Source organism: Macrobrachium nipponense, chromosome 40, assembly GCF_015104395.2.
Source record: "Macrobrachium nipponense isolate FS-2020 chromosome 40, ASM1510439v2, whole genome shotgun sequence".
In the NCBI taxonomy this organism is placed as follows: domain Eukaryota; kingdom Metazoa; phylum Arthropoda; class Malacostraca; order Decapoda; family Palaemonidae; genus Macrobrachium; species Macrobrachium nipponense.
In genome coordinates, this window is record NC_061101.1 from 2,469,107 (window position 1) to 2,487,666 (window position 18,560).

The 18,560-nt window shown below is 41.4% G+C and overlaps 1 protein-coding gene across 1 annotated transcript in view; it reads right to left on the reverse strand.

Annotated features, from left to right (window-relative positions):
- Positions 1 to 2,875: 2,875 nt before the first annotated feature.
- Positions 2,876 to 18,560, reverse strand: part of LOC135211863 (2-oxoisovalerate dehydrogenase subunit alpha, mitochondrial-like) — a 54,015-nt gene continuing 38,330 nt past the window's right edge. The window contains exons 7-13 of the mRNA XM_064245079.1: positions 10,757 to 10,771; positions 8,820 to 8,981; positions 7,898 to 8,042; positions 6,998 to 7,201; positions 6,384 to 6,555; positions 5,814 to 5,908; positions 2,876 to 4,835 (exon numbers count right to left, since the gene is read on the reverse strand). Of these exons, the coding sequence (XP_064101149.1) occupies positions 4,754 to 4,835; positions 5,814 to 5,908; positions 6,384 to 6,555; positions 6,998 to 7,201; positions 7,898 to 8,042; positions 8,820 to 8,981; positions 10,757 to 10,771 (875 nt within the window). The 3' untranslated portion in view covers positions 2,876 to 4,753. The remainder of the gene's footprint in view (positions 4,836 to 5,813; positions 5,909 to 6,383; positions 6,556 to 6,997; positions 7,202 to 7,897; positions 8,043 to 8,819; positions 8,982 to 10,756; positions 10,772 to 18,560) is intronic.

Consider the following 18,560-nt stretch of genomic DNA (forward strand, 5'->3'; position numbering starts at 1 on the left):
CCTCTTCATCGAGATGGTGGGTTTCATTTTTAGAAAAGACGAAGGCTTCTTCGTCTTAGCACTGGAAAAGAGCGAGCGCGGAGAAGGAGGAGCAGCAGGAGTCAACTCGTCTCCATACTCCTCAAGAAGCAGGGTTAAGTCAAAACCTTATAGTTGGACAGACCCTCTCTTCCATGATATTCATCATCCGAGTTTTCCTCCAACTCGGGATCTATCTGAGTCTCCGTTCTCTTTCTGAACTTTCCTCTTCTGGAGGAGTACAAACTCCTAATAAGGAGAAGGGGCTAAGGGAATGATACTCCTTCCTCTTTCCCGCTCTAAAAGACTTGGAAGGCGTCACAAGCTCCGGCTTCTCTTGAACTTTAGAAGACGCCTTGTATGACGCTTCCCGTTCTCCGAGCGTCCTGGCTGACGTCTCTTGCTGACGTCTTGATGACGCTTCGCGCCTGGAAGACGCTCCGCTCTCTAAAGGCGTCCTACTTGGCGTCATAATATTGGACGGAGCGTCACGTCTAAGATCCGCTTTCAATGACGCTTCACTTCTAAAAAGACGTCTTACGTTTCTCTGGCTTTAACGAAACTCTCGTAAGCCCCCGTTCTAGCTCTCGAACTCGAAGCTTCTGCAAGACGTTTAGCAGTGTCACGTCTGTCTGACGCTTCTCTTTGAGCAGGTGAGAGAGGACGAGACTTCTTAATTGGAAGCGTCACGTCCCTTCCGACGGGGCGCTAAAAACTCCCACAAGAGATGACAGTTTGTTCCTGAACTGCCATAATTATCTTTCTGACGCTTCTCCCAAGTCTAGTGCATGACGCCTTTCGTCATCACTCGGGGAAGAAGAATGAAGGGGGGGTACTTCCTCGCAAGCGTCAGGTGACGCTGACGCCACCTTCGCTTTCTTAATAGCAGACGGAGCGTCACTGAGAGCGCTGGGCTCGAATCTATGTCAGGCTTCATATGACGCTTCAGCGGTCTCGACAAGTTTCGACTCCTTCCACCCGAGTCGTTTAGGTGAGGGAGAGGGAGAGGACGAGAAACACTCGCGAAAGACCGCTTTTTCTATAGCGACCCTTGAGCCACCTGCCATGAAGCAGAGCTAGCTGAAGGGACGTCTGACCGTTGGGGATTCCCCACGACCTCCTTAAGGCTTTCGACTTTCCTTCTCCTCTGGGCATGGGAGCTTGGAAGAGGTCTAGGCCTGGGAGCGTCGCAGGGACGATCAAACGCCCCCTCCACAACACTGGGAGAACTCACTTCACTGAAATGCTCACTATCACTAGCCTTACCTTTGGAGTCAGCCATCTTGGACTTCATGTCTCTAATAGTAGCTTTCAGATTGGCGATTCCGATGCCGAATCCGAAAAAGCACTCTGAGAATGAGATATATAGGGAGAATCTACATCAGTAGGATTAGAATTATCCGTGAAAGGCTCAATAGGCCTTGAACTCACACCTTTCAGCCGTCTAACTCTATCCCTCTCTAACTTCTTCAAATAAGAAGTCAAAGTCTTCCACTCTTCTGCATTCAATCCCTCGCATTCCTTACAAGTATTAATAGCAGAACAACTGACCCCCCTACATTTACGGCATACAGTGTGAGGATCAACCGAAGCTTTCGGTATCCTCACCTGCAGCTACATTCACACAAACATTCTCACACTCACATTAGAATCAGACATACTGAGAAAAATCCAAAAGAGTTATTCCAAAAACAGTCCACAGTAGCGAATGCCAAAACACGATCCAAATACGTCACCAAAAAGCCGAAAAAACGTTGATCAAAGGTTGAAAAATGAATCTAAGTCAGGAGGTAATAACAACAATGTTGATACCACCGGCGACAGAGAAAATATGATAGAAAACGGGGATGGTTCCTAGTCCTGCCGCCCAGGGCAGGCCGGTAGATCACCTGACCTACCTGTAGCGAGTGGCAGCGAAATTTGAATTTCTGTCGGGGACGACGGAGTCTTAGCTATGTATATATCTGACAGGTAAGTTGATTGTATGAAAATATACATTATATATATACACGAATTTGTTGAAGCTGTAAAAGTGTAGGTAGGTATATAAAGCCTCCATGTTATTATTTATCTGAAGCCCTTTGCATGGCAACAAATCTGCTCAGTTACTACTATACATACATACAGTTCAAAACTTCAAATACTCTTCTTAATGTGGTCCAGTGACAGTCGATTAAATTAAGTGCAGGCCTATTTTCCCACTATCTATCTGTAAGTCTGAAGTAGTTATTTCTTTATTATCATTTCAGCCTAAATCCATTTTACCAGTTTTATCCATCCAACAAAGATTTTAATTAATTTTTCCATAGCTTGGACTGCTAGGACCTTTGTTTTGCTATTGAAGACCAAGGGAAAAAGAGGTCTGGTTTGGGAAGCCGAACCTATTTTGGTTCCTTATAGTGGCATTTGACTGGTTTTGCAAATAAGTTGCATTAACTGATGAGCTTTAAGGATAGCCTGAAATAGAAGTGTTGAACATAATAAACATGACCATCTCTTTACATGTTCCACATGGTTAGAAAGCAACTAAATAAAACACCGTCTTTTGCATAACTTTTTACTGATGACCCCCAAAAAGACATTCATGGAAATCTAGGAAAATAAAAGTATGCGCACACACTCGACTTAAGACATCTATTACCCCTGAATGATAAATATCTACGAAAAACTATTGTACAGTATATCACAAAAAAAATCACAATTAACATAAAAATATACATCTTCAAATTCCTGAATCACTACAACAAAACCGTAATAATCCAAATACAAGTACTTAAAAAACATATTGATTCTACTGATCACATTTTTTCACTAACATAACTTGACAAAAAAAAAATTTAAGGAAAACATAAAGCTCTCTATACCCGCATAACCAATATAAAGCATGAGTCCTCACATCATTACTTTTGCTTGTCTACGAGATATTAATGAATGGTCCCATGTGAGACTGACAATTTACATTAAGTCACACTTGGCTCGCAAGTGATTAATTTTAATTCTGAAAACCATATTTTCCAGAAAAAGACATGAGTATTCATACTTTGGACATATATAACGGATTAGTACGCCAACTACATTGAAAACAGGTACAGTGTGTGGTTAAGAAAAAGTGGGAAAAAAATAAGAAAAAATAAGATATTGCTGCGTAACAAAATATTTGCCAAAGAATAACTCGAATACTGACATACTTTTAAAGTTGAAGCTATGCTTAGTATACGAGGTGGATGAAAAGTAACTAGGCATCAGAAATTGTTTATAGAACTTTCAGTATTCCTGAAGTCATGCCAAAAAAATTTTTAAACAGAAGACATTAATGGGATTTCTTATAGTCTTAATTCTTATTTTAATTTTATTTTCTCATTTTTCAGACGGCCGGTCGTTTAACTGTTCAGGAGTGAGTTCAGATAGCACCATGCTATGACATGTGGAATTCCACTGGTGACAATAAAAAGTTGTCATGCAAAGCTTGCAGAGAATGTGGCAACAGAGTAGGAAATGTTTAATCACAGCCAGCAAAAATCAACAAGTTCAACAGCTCATGAAAGTGGACTAACAAGACACAAGGAGTACAGTGTTTCATAAAGAATTGAATTTTTGTCTTTGGAAACCCCACTATGTGGTGTGGAATGATGGCAACTTAAGTCGTTGACCCATATCTGCTGTGTGACACCATGAACGTGGACCGCTAGCTTCAGATGCTCGAAAATTACGTGTGGCCCACTGTGTCTGGCTGAGATAACGTTGGTGACCATATATTCATGCAGGATGGTCACCAACCCATTTTGCTCATCCTGTGCGTGCACGGTTAGACCAACATTTTCCAATATGTTGGATGGGACGCGGACCTCGTGAATGACTTCCAAAAAGTCCCAATCTCACTCCATGTGATTTACATGTGTGGCGTTAACAAAAAAGGTGGTGTACAAGACATCATCTCATACACTAGAGTACTTGGAGAGACAGATTCAGGTGGTTCTCAATGATATCACAAACGACATCCTTCAGAAGGTTTTTCATTCTATCCCTTGCCGTTTGAAGGAACTGATCGACGCTAACGGTCTTTACGTTGAAATATGAATGTTTACTTTTATTTTCCCATGGAATGAAGAAAACGTGTTATTTTTTTCAATAAATTTCTAATAGGATTAAGGATTTTATAACTAATTCTTAATGCCTAGTTACTTTGCCTATGGAATATCCTACCAAACCCTATTATGGCACTCCCAACATTTCTGCTTTAATAATAATAATTTAGTCAGCGAATCTTCAATAACAGTTGATAAATACAATGTTAGAACATATTTACACAAAATTTTCTTTCCACTCAATATCACATATCTCTTCTGGATAAAAATACCCAGGAAAAAGTAAAATTTTTAGCAAGCATCTTCATTAACTGATTTGGATTATAAAGTGGAAGAGCTCTCATGCCATTATTTCAAAATTTCATAGCCAACCACACTCACATACCTTACAATACTAATGTATCCTTTTCTACATACTAAAAAAAACCCCACTGAGATTACTAAACCAAATGATATACAACATCCAAAATTCTCAATTCTATATTAATTATCCCTGCAAAAGAGTTGTCCTAATGCACTACCATTAACAACTAAACAATAGTATCCATAAGAATGTACAAATTATGCTATGTTTTACAAAGCTACAATTTGTCTACAAGTTCCTACAGTTCCTTTCAGGAAAAAAATATAACACTCTAGCTGTACAAATCTTATCCCTCTTTGGCGAAATTTTTAACAGGATAATGGTCTTCGTATTCTTGAACGTGAGATTCCATGTATTCACACTGCTCTCTGAAAGAAAGAACAAAAATTATTTATAAAGAAAGATGTTTCAACTTTATCTTTAGCTTATCTTTAAAGGATATACAATTAAAAAATATATTATAAATAGTTTATTAGGCTAAGAATAAAATAAAACAAATTAGTGAAAAACACAATCAGACAACAATGATCGTTGGCTTCACTGAAAAGAAGAATATAGCTCAAGTACTGTTATAACTTAATTTACAAACTTAAAACCCACTAAAAATGCTTAGAACTGCCTATTTTGTTAGTTCAAACACAAGAAAAACCCTATTAAAATACTTAAACCTGAACATTTTAATAATTACATCAAAAAAAGTGAATTTAGTCATGAAATTGATATGAAAATACAGTGATAAGTGAATATTTCTCAGTGAAAAATACTCTGAACAGGCAATTTCTTGCAAATAATGGGTAGATACGATCCATAGAGAAACCGTGAATAGCTGAGACCATGAATCTTGAAAATGGGAATACGGGGGGTCCACTGTAAGCTCAGCTAGGATACGTTGTAAGCCAATGCAATTATTTAGGCCACTGTACATTAGGTTAGAGGCATTAGTCCAACTTAAGCTTTGTATTCATGTTTAAAGTAGGGTAGGAAGGCTATGCCCTCCATTATGAAAACAAAATCAAAAGCCTATAATGTCTGTAAGGAAAACGAAAGCACAAGTTTTCAAAATAAGTACTACCTATCACTCAATGTTTACATCTAATGAAAAACGATTGGCTAACATAGCAACTCTGCAAGCCAACTGGGTTCACCTGCACTCTTGCCAAGAGAGGAATATTTTCATCACGTAACTTGTCAAGAAAAAAATTCGTTTTAGTTACCACTATTTTTGGGAAAGGGAGTCAAATAATACATAACTACAGACATAGTATTCTACGTTATCATGAATACAATAATCACTGTCAAACACACCTTTAGTGAAAAGAACAAAACTGAATTACATTATATCATACCTCAAATTATCTGGCAACTCATCATAGACATCAGTGAACATAGCTTTCCATGAAGGCTTTAATCTTCTTTCTGCTCGGGCAAATGCCTGCATCACCTGATATGAAAAAAAAAAAAAATTATGTAGCCTACATAATTCTTTATGAATACAGTCCTGTGAAAAGTATAATTGAAGACATTTACCATTGCATCACGAAACATCATCAAGTGGAAACATGTGTACTGTTTGAACAGTTACTGCCATGAGGTTTGTTATGACAAGTCAAAATTCTAAGCTCTTATAATGCTGGCCTGCAATGCTTGCTCTCATGAAGGTAATTATTGTACTCCTCATCTAACAAATTAAATAATGTGTAACTAAATCAAATGAAAAGTTAGAGCCACAACAAGGGGTTATTCAGACAGTAGGTAAATACTTATTCAAAAACATTTTCCTACAACATGAACAGTTGAATATACATAACACTGAAAATATATTTTTGCGTAGGTGAAAAAAGTGGTTATTAAATCCTGTGCTATACGTGTAGAAACAGAAAAATAAGTATGAAACATTATAAAGAGAAAACTGATACCTGACGTTTGCAGTCATCCTTCCACTGTTTCTCCTTTCCTTCATCCCACCAACCATGATGAATCATATAGGCGCGGAGACGGGCAATGGGGTGCTGGGTAGAATCCCAGTGTCTGACTTCATCAACTGAGCGGTATGCTGAACTGTCATCAGAAGTGCTGTGATGGCCAATCCTAGAAGTATGTAATAATAATTAAAATAGTACTACGTACATATATTGGAGGAGCACGTTTAAGGTTAACAGAAGGCTAAGCAAGTTCAATTCTCCTTGGATAGTTGTGAAGCCAAGTGATCTAGCTGTATTTCTTGCATTCTAAGAGGCTGGGACCCTCCTTAATTGTGTGGATTGGGGAGACTAGGAGGTTTCTGCTGGTGTGGCCAGCCTTCTTAATGCACAGGTGGTTGTTTGTCTTCTATCTCTCAAGAGTGAAGGATTCACAGAAGGCACTTCAAAAGGTGGTATAAAATAAACATTAAGGGGAAAAGTAAGATGTCTAAGCATCTCTCATGATAGACGAAAATAGGAGACTAAGTAAGAAAACAGTGTTGTTGTCTATCAAGATGTCCAAAAGCCCATCAGGTTTAGAAAAACTGAGCTGATGTACAGAAAATTACCTGTAGGTCATAGCTTCAATAAGAACTGGACGATTTTCAGTTGTAACTAGGTGGCGTGCAGCTTTCGTGGCATTGTAAACAGCAAAGACATCATTTCCATCAACTCGAATAGTAGCGATTCCATACGCAGGGCCACGGCAGGCAACTCCATCTCCTCTGTACTGTTCACTTGTAGGTGTGGAGATTGCATATCCATTGTTTCGGCTGTAACCATAACATCAACAGAATTAATTTTGCAAGCTTACTCAACACCATCAGGATAAATTTTGCACACTGATGCACCAATGTGATATAAATCACATTTCGTACTTTCGAAAATTTCCAGTTGAAAGGACACTTAACCTATTAAGTGCTCTTCCTTATTAACAATACCAAAATAAAAAAAAAGACTAAAATCCCACATACAGTGGCAAAAGACCACTTAATGTTACAGGCACTTGGTATGTATTTTTCCTATTATTATAATTATTATATCATAACATGCACACTCCTGTATACAGTTATCAACATTTCTAAATCATCTATATACTATATTTCCTTTACAATAACTACAACAATGTCAACACTGTACAGATCAGTGAAGTTAAACTGTTCTGTTCCTGAAATGCTTAACAGCAAACTTTTTCATTTTTGATTTACCATCTCATACACTTGACATGCATGAGCATTTACAAACATCAACCTGGCATATCCATTCACTATCCTTAAGCACACTAACCCCACATTTCTAAAATGAACACACATAACCATATGATACTAACTTTTCTCAAAAGACAAAGGAATTGCTATCATTTTGCAAGGTACACTTCTAAACTAGGAATATCTTAACTATCAACAGATTCTTCCACCTTTTAGTAATTTATACTTAAAACCTGTAAGAACCCAATACTGCTGTCTTACCAGAAAAATATTATGGGGCATTCCAGTGTTGCAGAGAAATTGAAAGCTGCGTGTGCATCACCTTCACTCGAGGTCCCTTCTCCAAAGTAACAAATGACGCATAATCCATTTTGTGCTCTCTTGAAGGCATACGCAGTCCCCACAGCTTGTAAATGTAAAACTTAAAATTAGAACTAAAAGTTATATACAAACAAAACTTCATCTAACCCATAGTCTGCATAGTTTAGTGACTGAAACAGCAAATACACAATCTTACAGCAGATCTAGAACCAGTTATGCAGATGATGATGAAGACAAAAGAGGATTCAATGATTTACTTAGTAATAACTGTCACATTTTAAACAATTTGGCTCAGCCATTAATTTGTTACCAAATTCTGAATTCCACTGGTTATTTGGCTTTCACAAGACTCCCCTTTCCAGCACTTACAAACAAACCAGAAAACTTCCATCATGTCAGTTTCTGTAGCATGGTCCTACATCAATTAAAAAAATAAATGACATACGATCTCCAAATAATAACATGAAATAGTATTGGTGAACCAGATTTTAATTTAAAGAAATAAATGACATACGATCTCCAAATAATAACAAGAAATAGTATTGGTGAACCAGATTTCAATTTAAAGTGGTCTTAAGGCTTTTACAGTAACTCCATTCCAAGCTCTTCAAAGTAAACTACAAGAACAGCAATCCTTCCCATGTAGTTAACTTAAATATTCAACTAAATAATATTTGACAAAAGATTATTTGCATTATTTCACCATCTGCATAATGCTACTAAAGAGGATCTTATATGGCTTGCCCAAAGGACATGTTCTTAAATAGGAGTTGAAAACTACAGCATGGGTTAACAATGTAAACTAAATCTCTCCTCAAGAGATTTAGACAAAGACAAAGAATCTGCTTTTTAGTGTACGTACCTTGTGGCATCTGCGTAGCCAGAGGAGAGGAGATTGTGACGAAATTGTGCTCTAAAGAACCATAATGTACCGGCATTTGTCGACCTTTACCTTGATCCCCTTCATTACCATAGCACTGATTCATGAAACGATCCAACGGAAATCCTCTCCACATCAACACTCCTATTACAAGACAAATAGAAAAAAAAAATTGAATACTGTGTACGCAGTGTTTCCTTATGCTGGTCTAATGCTTTTTCATGCTTTCTGGTTAAGAATGTTTTTTGTTTCACTCTGTTTTCCTTAGCATGCTCTTTGTTTGATCCAAGTTGAAGGACACTGTTAAAGTTTATTATTCAAAAATATGAGCCAGTTACTTTGGGAAAACTATGGTAAATAAAAATCAACCTGTCAAGACATACTACATATCCAAAAAAGGCAAAAATGACCATATGGATGGTAAACTGAATTGGTAATAAAAACTGCTGCCCGAGAAGGGCTGATTATAATTAGACATTAAATTAGATAAAACCAGCACTCAGAAATTTGTTGGCTAAAAACCCACAAACTTTGTTGGCTTTGTAAGTAAGGTCATGTGGTTTTGGGGCTTCAAAGATTGAGGCACACAAAGTAGATAAAATCAACATGAAACATTTTAAGTACAGTACGTATAAGAAAAACAAGAAAATATTCTGACAGGCATTAAAGAAAGCAAACCCTGAAGGCAAAGCACTTATATACAAATTTGATACGTAGCCAAATAAGGTGATATTGTGTTTAGGAAATTCAAGCACATAAAAATCCTTTGTTTTCATCAACATCAAAAGGAATCAATCCATATCATGCCCGTTCAATGTCAGTAGGTCCTTTGGTAAGCAACATCATAATCAATGACTAACAGACAACATAAAAAGGGAAAAAAAGATTTGGTTAATTTTCCCTCTGAATTTTGTTTGTTTGTTTGTTTACTTTGATGTCATACTGTGAAACATATCACTGAAACAAATGGTTTCCAACTGTTCTGTAGCATGGCATTACGCCCATTTATTGGGCTATGATAAATGATGTGTTTCCTAAATATTCTGTGAGATTATTATCTCACTTGAGTCAAAATGAAGTTTTTATTGTAAAACTAATATTGTAATACCTACCTGAACACCTGAACTTGCCCTGGTCACTTACCAGCCCGAACCATCATTTATTAAAAATTTACCAAATCTTTGGTTAAAATAAACGATCAGTGTTGCCAATCTCCTGGCAAACACCCTCGTTACTAGTTACCAGCCCACCGCTAGTAGCCCTGCCTCACGGGCCGGTTTCACACCTGCCCTCTCACGTCATCATAACTCAATAACTCTGTAGGAGAGGGGAGGAGGTGGGAATCATTCAGGTGTTCAGGTAGGTATTACAATATTAGTTTTACAATAAAAACTTCATATTGCAATACACCCCTGAACACCTGAACTAGCCCGATTAACAACATTAATTTGGAGGTGGGGAATCAAATCTGCCCGGCCCTCCACTGTACTAGTTGTCAGTCAAATATAATTGAGTACGCGAGTCAGTCTCAAGTTCATTTGTCACTCGTCCAAACTAATCTCCCATGTGTGGCCTTCTAGGCCTGCCATATGTGGAGGGAAAAACTCCCTGCACCTCTACCCTAAGGTCAAAACTCATTGAGTGCGGAAGGGATACAAACCTGTTTCCTCTCAGCTGGCTATGTGCCTCACCTGAGTAGAGGAAAAACTGAAGACCTACCCTATGTGGCTCTCGGCCTCGTCATGTATGGAGGGAATCTGAAGACCTCCCATGTGGCTCTCGGCCTCTCATGTATGGAGGTTAACTGAAGACCTCCCATGTGGCCTTAGGCCTCTCATGTACGGAGGAGACAACCATGTCCATCGGTGCGTCTGCGACGGTGTCGTCGATCGTAGTGATGTCCTCTTGTAGTGTTGTACCTGCCTGTCTGTACTCTGCCTGGTTGGCACTTGAGAAAGAATACCCTCAGATAGACCTAGACATGTTCTTTCCTATCTGTTCTAATACTTAAAATCCTCTTGTGATATATCATATCATGAATACCTTATACATATTCCTAATAGTCGCTACCTACTCTAATACTAACTCAGACAGCAAGATTGTTGGGTTTAAAAATAGAATTTAGGCCAAAGGCGAGTATTGGGACCTATGAGGTCAGTCAGCGCTGAAGGGAAATTGAGAAAGTTTGAAAAGGTGTGGAAGGAAGAAAAACCTCTGTTGCACAATGAGTCCAGTGTTAGGAGAGCGTGGAAAATAGGATAGAGAATATGGAGAGAATATGAAATCATAAAAGAGGAAGAGAGAAAGAGAGAGGAGAGAGAGAGAGAGAGAGGAGAAGAGAGAGAAGGGGAGGAGGAAGAGAGAAAAAGAAACACATCGTATTGGATAAAGAGAGAATATAAAATCAGGGAAAAGAGAGAGAGAGAGAGAGAGAGAGAGAGAGAGAGACGAGGAGAGAGGAGAGAGAGAGAGAAATTACGGATCGTCTAATATCTCCACCTCCGCAAATTGCAGCAAGTTAAAAGGGTATTATCTTAACGATAATACTCGTATAACTCCGTACAGCTATGAACAACCGAGCGAGAACATGTTGCTAATGCGATCGACTCCTATAACAACATCACTTTATTGTATTGATCAGCGTGTGACAGTAATCGAATCCGATAGCAACATCCGTTATTGTATTCATCCGCGTGGGACGGTAATTACTGTATTCATGTTATAAATGCAGCTGAAGCTAATAAGGCAAAATTACGTTCATCAGCAACCTGGACAGAAGTCCCGAGCTTTTGTATGAATTCCAACGCAGCCGTGGGTAAAAGAAACTAATAGCATGAAAGAGCTCATTACTGTTGTTTTCACACAGACAAAGGATTAATAACGTATATAAAGTGTAAGGTTCGTAATACCTATGAAAACGAGTGAAAAACGAACGGAATCCTAAATTTAACGCCATCTAACCCGAGGGAAAAACTAGCTTCCAATGAGACGTATCAGTCAAATTTTGGTCTTAAATTACATCGTAAGACGAACAGTATGACTTCGTTACATAAGTTAAGTATCCAGATATTCATTATGCTAACTAAGGACAAAAAACATTAGCCGAGACCCAAGTGATATGGTTGAATCTGAAGCCAAGGAGAGAAAAAAAAAATAGACTAGCCGGCATCCTTGTCTGTCTAAACCACACCTTACAATAGTGGCTGTTTGACGACAAGCTAGTGTAATTGTAATTTAATTGAAAAGTAATAAAATAATATTTAAAGGTAATTAAATTAACTTTATTAGGCCTAATATTAATTTCAGTTGTCATTGTACATTTGATAATACGACTGGTGAATAATTTGTAAACTGTGAATTGACATAAGCTCAATGTAAATACTGACGGCAATAGTCTGTTAACGTATGAAGACGTCATACATACAAACAAATTCCTTATATCTGACATCTGATTATATGCCCAAGATAGATACCTCATTGACTATATTAAATGTCAACATAGTTGAAGACACGTCTCCTTTAAGACGTTTGTACAAACTTGGCATAAGTGAGAGTGTTGTTACGTTAGTCATTTTATGTCAATCAGGAGAGAATGAGATGGATACGGCGACGCAAACCCGTATTCGTCATCCGCTGATTCCAGCGTGAATGACTGCCGAGTTTAGTGTTTATACTACGCCAATATGATGATACACATAATACAATTATAATGCTTTAGTCGGACAGAATCCGATCTTCATTCTGTTCGATTACATTTATATTAATTATCCTCAGATCGGATTCTCGTTCGTTTTCAATTACACCTGTATTGAATTATCCGAAGTCAAGAATGCCTTAAGCCTACAGCGTTAGCCAATATAAAAATAACTACCGATATGTTGTACAGCGAATACTTTAGGTTAGGCTAGGCTACTGAATATGCATACGATATATCATCGTGAACACTAGCCAACCGTAGTTAATTTTATTCGATTTCTCTTCATACTGAATATCGTAAGTCAATATGCATTGAACGGAGAATTAGTTGATATGACAATTTGTCGAAAATTGCATTTTTCCTAACTATACAAACCTGAGGTCCTTTAACAATAGGAAGTAGCTAGCGGCAGCTGGAACGGTCGTAAGCTTCGAACAAGGGAGAGACGGTAGTTAACTGCTTGTCCGACAGTCGCGCGCTGAGGTAAACAAATCACTTTTGCTTTTGACCCATGCAAAATACGCAGAGTGAGGGGTGGCATGAGGAGGGACTATATGTAAAGGACCTCAGGTTTGTATAGTTAGGAAAAATGCAATTTTCGACAAATTGTCACTTGTTCCGATACGTAATACAAACCATCGGTCCTTTAACAATAGGAAGACTCACTTCTTGGTGGGAGGAATCTGAGTCTTTTGATGAACAGACTGGTGTTCGTCCATCCCTGGAATGCCTCCCTGGTCGTAAGAGCGAGGGAGGGATCCAAGCCTCTGTCCGATTGATCGGGGTGTGCACCGCAGATCAATGGTCAGACCTCTGGGCCGAGTACTAAGAGAGAGGCAAGCGTATCTCTTCGTACCAGCAAGCAAGAACTTGTTCCTGTTTGCAAGAGGCAACATAAAGTATGGGTTGTCTCAAGCTGGCATCCACTTCCTCCCCCTTGTTGGAGGAAGTGGTGGATATACACTCCTATCCCTAGTGAAAGGGATAGGATGGGGCTCTGTTGAGTAGCTCACCTGCATCTTGTCCTTATCCAGCAGGGTGACGACCGTGTCCCTCTAACCACAGGTAGAGGGGAAGAAAAAGATGGAAGAGGAGCCAGTCACACTCTCATTCACTCATCCATTCTTATGGTCACACCAGGACTCGATGCTGTTCAGCCTGCGAGGGTCTGGGTTCGCTACACAACGTGTTGAGCAGCCACCACGGGTCCCAAGGACCTGTGGGCAATATCCCGAAGGTAGAAGGAAGGGCATGTGGTCTGGTTGACCAGACCCCTGCCTTCAGTACCTGCGCCACGGAGAAGTTCTTGCGGACAAGGCAGCATCTCCTTCGCATCGAAGGCGGTGAAGTCCATTAGGGAGGGGATTGTGAACGACTCGAACCAATCGTCAGGGACCGAAGGGTTCTGAGTCTTCGCTACGAAGTTCGGTACGAAATCGAGCGTCACGGATCCCCATCCCCTGGATGCTTGACTTCGCAGGAGAAGTCATGCAGTTCCTCAGAGGAAAAGAAGGAAATAGTCGCATGACCTATCCCTCTTCTTCTTACTTCGGTGATGTCCAGTACCCATACTGATCTGTCCGTTTGCCACGAAGTCTCTCGCATCCTCCTATCCCCATGCAGCGAAGTTCTCGGTAGTGGATAGGACACCGACACTCCATGGTGGGTGTCAATGGTATGGGTACTGTGACAAGCTATTAAAACGAAGTAATGAATGCTCTGTAACAACCGAACTAAGTCAACAGCGTAGTTCGTAACTGACTCGGCCGCTCTGACAGCTGCCGACTGACTGCGTTCGGTAGGAGGCAAGTTGTCAAAGCATCCGAGTAAGTCACGTGACCTTCGCCTTTAAAGGGTTATGCCGAGAGACCAAACAAATAATGTATTTGTTTGTCACCAATGCCGGACAGCGAGGTGATGATTCTCTTAAGGCATGTGCCCAACAGGCGAAAGTCAATTGCCTTCTAGAGACCGAGGTCCCTGAAGGTAAAACATCTCATGGTTGTTGAATCTCAGCTAAGGAGAAACAACACTATGTACCGTTGAAGACGAAGGTAGATATTGAATGCAACCTACGTCTTCACAGATGAATCGAGAGAAGGATTCTCAAGATTCATAACCTGTGCTTACAAATGACTGAAACGCTAACCGCTATTTCATTGCTGTCCGGTGAGAAGTCGTAGTTGCAATGAAGGCGTTCTTCAGTAATGAAAACACAGGGGAAAGCCGCCTGAAGAACTGCTTCTCATGGGCTGAACATTTGGAAGTAGAGCTGTCAGGTCGGAGAGTAGGCGATGTCTTCTGACACACCTCGTAATTCGGTTGAACAATGAACAATTGTACACCTACGAATAAGAGATATTTTGAAGACAAACTCAGATGTCTGCAAAATCATTCGCATTATCGCAGTGCGATGCAGCGGGAGACTTTTGTAACAGACTTCTGTTACCGTGCGGTAAACAGAAAGATGAAAGAGTCCAAGAGATAATCTCTGTTGAAAATTCTCGCAATGTCGAAGGCGATGGAATCTAGCGTCACAGCAGTAGATGGTCCTTCATTATTGCGAGAATCCCCGTTAATCAGAGACCTAAGTCCATGATTGTTGGGCAGAGATACGGTTCGGTAGTCAATCAAAGCAGGGCAGAGAGAGACATACATGACCGTGCATATCGGAGGCCCAGCTGATACTGAGCTGCTATCAGGCAGTTCAATACGCAGTAGTTGAGCCTGAGCTCTCGCTGACTCGTCATCCTGAGTTGCCAGGTAATCCATTATTCCACGAAGGAATGCGTTCGGACTAGAACTACCGAGCATAAAAGATATGCTCGAGCAATTATATTTAGGCGAAACGAATTTCGGTAAATATAAAAGTTGAAATGGTGTTGTCGTGACAAAACCATAAGTATATAAAATTGAAACTGAAAACTCCTGGGAGGTTGCAGGCAACCCCGAGTTGCAGTTCAATTAGAATACTTCTCTTATAAGTCGCAATCCGTAGATTAACTAGGATATGCGCCTAAACCCCTCGGACAATTCAACTGCTTAGTAGAATCATGTCGCGAGGTTAATATACGTAGTATATTTGTAGGATTCTGAACAACGATCTCCATCCTAAATTCTTTCCTTCAAGAAAACAAAATAAGGATTGGAGATCGACCACCTTCGATCTCTATCAAAGAGAGTGAAGGAGAAGTCTTCCTCGAAGGAAAGCTTCAATGGTGAACAGAATACTAAGACGATAGTTCAAGCCAAACTGGATATTCCCGTCCGATCTTCTCTAGTCCAGGTTGGTCGCCTACTGTGAGATAGTTTTCTTCAGCAGCAGTCTTCTTCCCAATGCTAGAAATTCCGAGGAATTCGAGCATAGGCGAGGTTCCCGATTATCGTGTATATCGGGGATTCTCGTCTCGCTCACTTTGGACCGTGGTCTCGCGTAAGTGTTTGGAGATCGTAAAACTCGAACACTGAATGCGTTAGAAATTCCGTAGAATTCTAAGCAGTCTGCGAAACCCCCACCGAATTCGTCAAACGATATCGGCTGGTGGTCCTCTCGATTCCTGATAGAAATCGAGAATGGGGGCAGGATTCCTCCTCAACGACCGGGGCTTACGTCAGGTAGGACCCGAAGGTCCCCCCGGTAGCGCAGTCCCGAACGTGGGATCCTACAGAGAAATCTCTGTAGGATCCCTCCCCTTTCCCTCGTAACCGTAAGGAGAGAGGGAATGGGGGAGGAATTGGATACTCGCTCGCCTTCCCAGTGGAACTAGCAGTTGGAGAAGAGTAGGAACAGCCATCGCCTTGCGGCGATGGCCTCTCAGAGTCTGGGAAAATGATATTGTTATGATACAATAAAGTTTCATACATACTTACCTGGCAGATATATACATAGCTAAGACTCCGTCGTCCCCGACAGAAATTCAAATTTCGCGGCACACGCTGCAGGTAGGTCAGGTGATCTACCGTCCTGCCCTGGTGGCAGGATTAGGAACCATTCCTGTTTTCTATCATATTTTTTTCTCTTCCACCTGTCTCCTTGCGGGGAGGCTGGGTGGGCCCTAATCGTATATAATCTGCCAGGTAAGTATGTATGAAACTTTATTGTAACATAACAATATCATTTTCATACAATCAACTTACCTGTCAGATATATACATAGCTGATTGGCACCCTTCGGTGGAGGGTAAGAGACAGCTACTATATGGAATAGACAGGTAAACAACATATGTTGTAGGTATAAATAAAACCTTGGTTCCTACCTGATAGGTGGTAGACTTCGTGGGTGTTTGCCCAGTAGTCTGCATCACCTCAAGAAACTTTAGCGAGATATGTGATCTATGGCCAAGAGTTCTTGTGGGTCTGCCGAAGGGGTCTTATCCACTTACTCGGCAGAGCCTGAAAGGACTTTGTCAATGGGTGCTGATCCACTTATATGACAATACACCTTATGAAGGAGCGCAACACCGATCCCGATCACCTGATCCTAACACGAGGGTTCGCGCTCAAATTGGAAAGAGTTATCCCCACACTCCTTTCAAAAAAAAACCCCAATAATTTCACTAAGTTAAAAAACTTTAACTCAAAGTTAAGGATCAGTGTCGGCTCCTTATCCCAGTAACGTATAAACCAAAAGAGAAGGATCTCTCGTAGGTTAACTTGACATCCTTTGGGTAAGGAGAATCAACAACGGGGTGCCTCTACCGTACAACACAGCTAATATGTCTTATATGACATATTGTTATGTCAAGAACAAGAACTTGCAAAAGCGCGCACTTCCTTGCGCTTTTAATTCTCCAGCTGTTTGAAGGAATCAAGTCACTAATGAAGTGCTTAGGAGATCTCCATGTTTCAAAGAAGACCAGGGCTTTCTTGAAATGGATCTCACGACTGAACGCCTGAAGCCTGGCAGGAACCTCGCGCCTGGCTGGTGCTTCGCTCTTGGTTGGCGCCTAGCGCTTGTCTGGTACCTTTCGCTTGACTGGCGCCTCGCATCTGGATGACGCTTCGCGTCTTAGCTGGAGATTCGCGCCTAGAGCCTGGCTTGCGCCTGGCTGGCTGCTCGCGCCTGGCTGGCGCTTTGTGCCTGCCTGGCGCCTCGCGCCTGCCTGGAACTTCGCGCCTGGCTGGCGTCTAGCTCCCGGTTGGAGTGGCGCCTTGCGCCTGCCTGGAGCTTCGGCGCTGGCTGGCAACCTCGCGCCTGGCTGGCGTCTCGCGCCAGGTTTTTGGCGCCTTTGTGCCTGCCTGGCCGCCTCGCGCCTTGGCTGGCGTCTCGCGCGCCTGGCTGGCGTCTCGCGCCAGGTTGGCGCTTTGTGCCTGCCTGGCGCCTTGCGCCTGCCTGGAGCTTCGCGCCTGGCTGGCGTCTCGCGCCCGGTTGGAGTGGCGCCTTGCGCCTGCCTGGAGCTTCGCCGCTGGCTGGTACCTCGCGCCTGCCTGGCGCCTCGCTCCTGCCTGGCGCCTCGCGCCTGGGTGGCTCCTCCCCACTTGCCGGAGCTTCGAGCTTGGTAGAGTCTCGAGGATGTCTGGCAATGTCCACATCGGACACTCTTATCTGTCCTATATGTTCGCATCTAGCGCATCTGTGTCAGGTTGTAGGCCCGGTCTTTCTCCTCATCAGACAATGACAGTGTTCTTGGGGCTGTCTGCAGGTTTCTTCTTCCTTACTGACTGTGTCAGAAGGTCTTGAGTCGCCTTCTCAGTTAATGAACGAGAAATGTCTTCACTACTGAGAAGGGAACAAAAAGTCAGACAAAGGCGATACAGAAGCGCTGCCCTCTGAGCGTGGGAGACCGCTTTGGTTAAAAAGACACTATATACTGTCCTCTTTTTAATAAGACCTGCTCCAAACAAAGAGGAGATCTCAACCGAGCCATCCTGAACCGCTTTGTCCCTATACAAGACAAAATACACAGAAGGACTTCTGGTTCGAGTCCTTCAGAATCATGGGCTTTCTTGGACATCACCCCAAGGGACCAATCTAAGAAGTTGAAAACTTCCAATACATGAAAGAGTCCCTTGAGGAGATGGTCCAG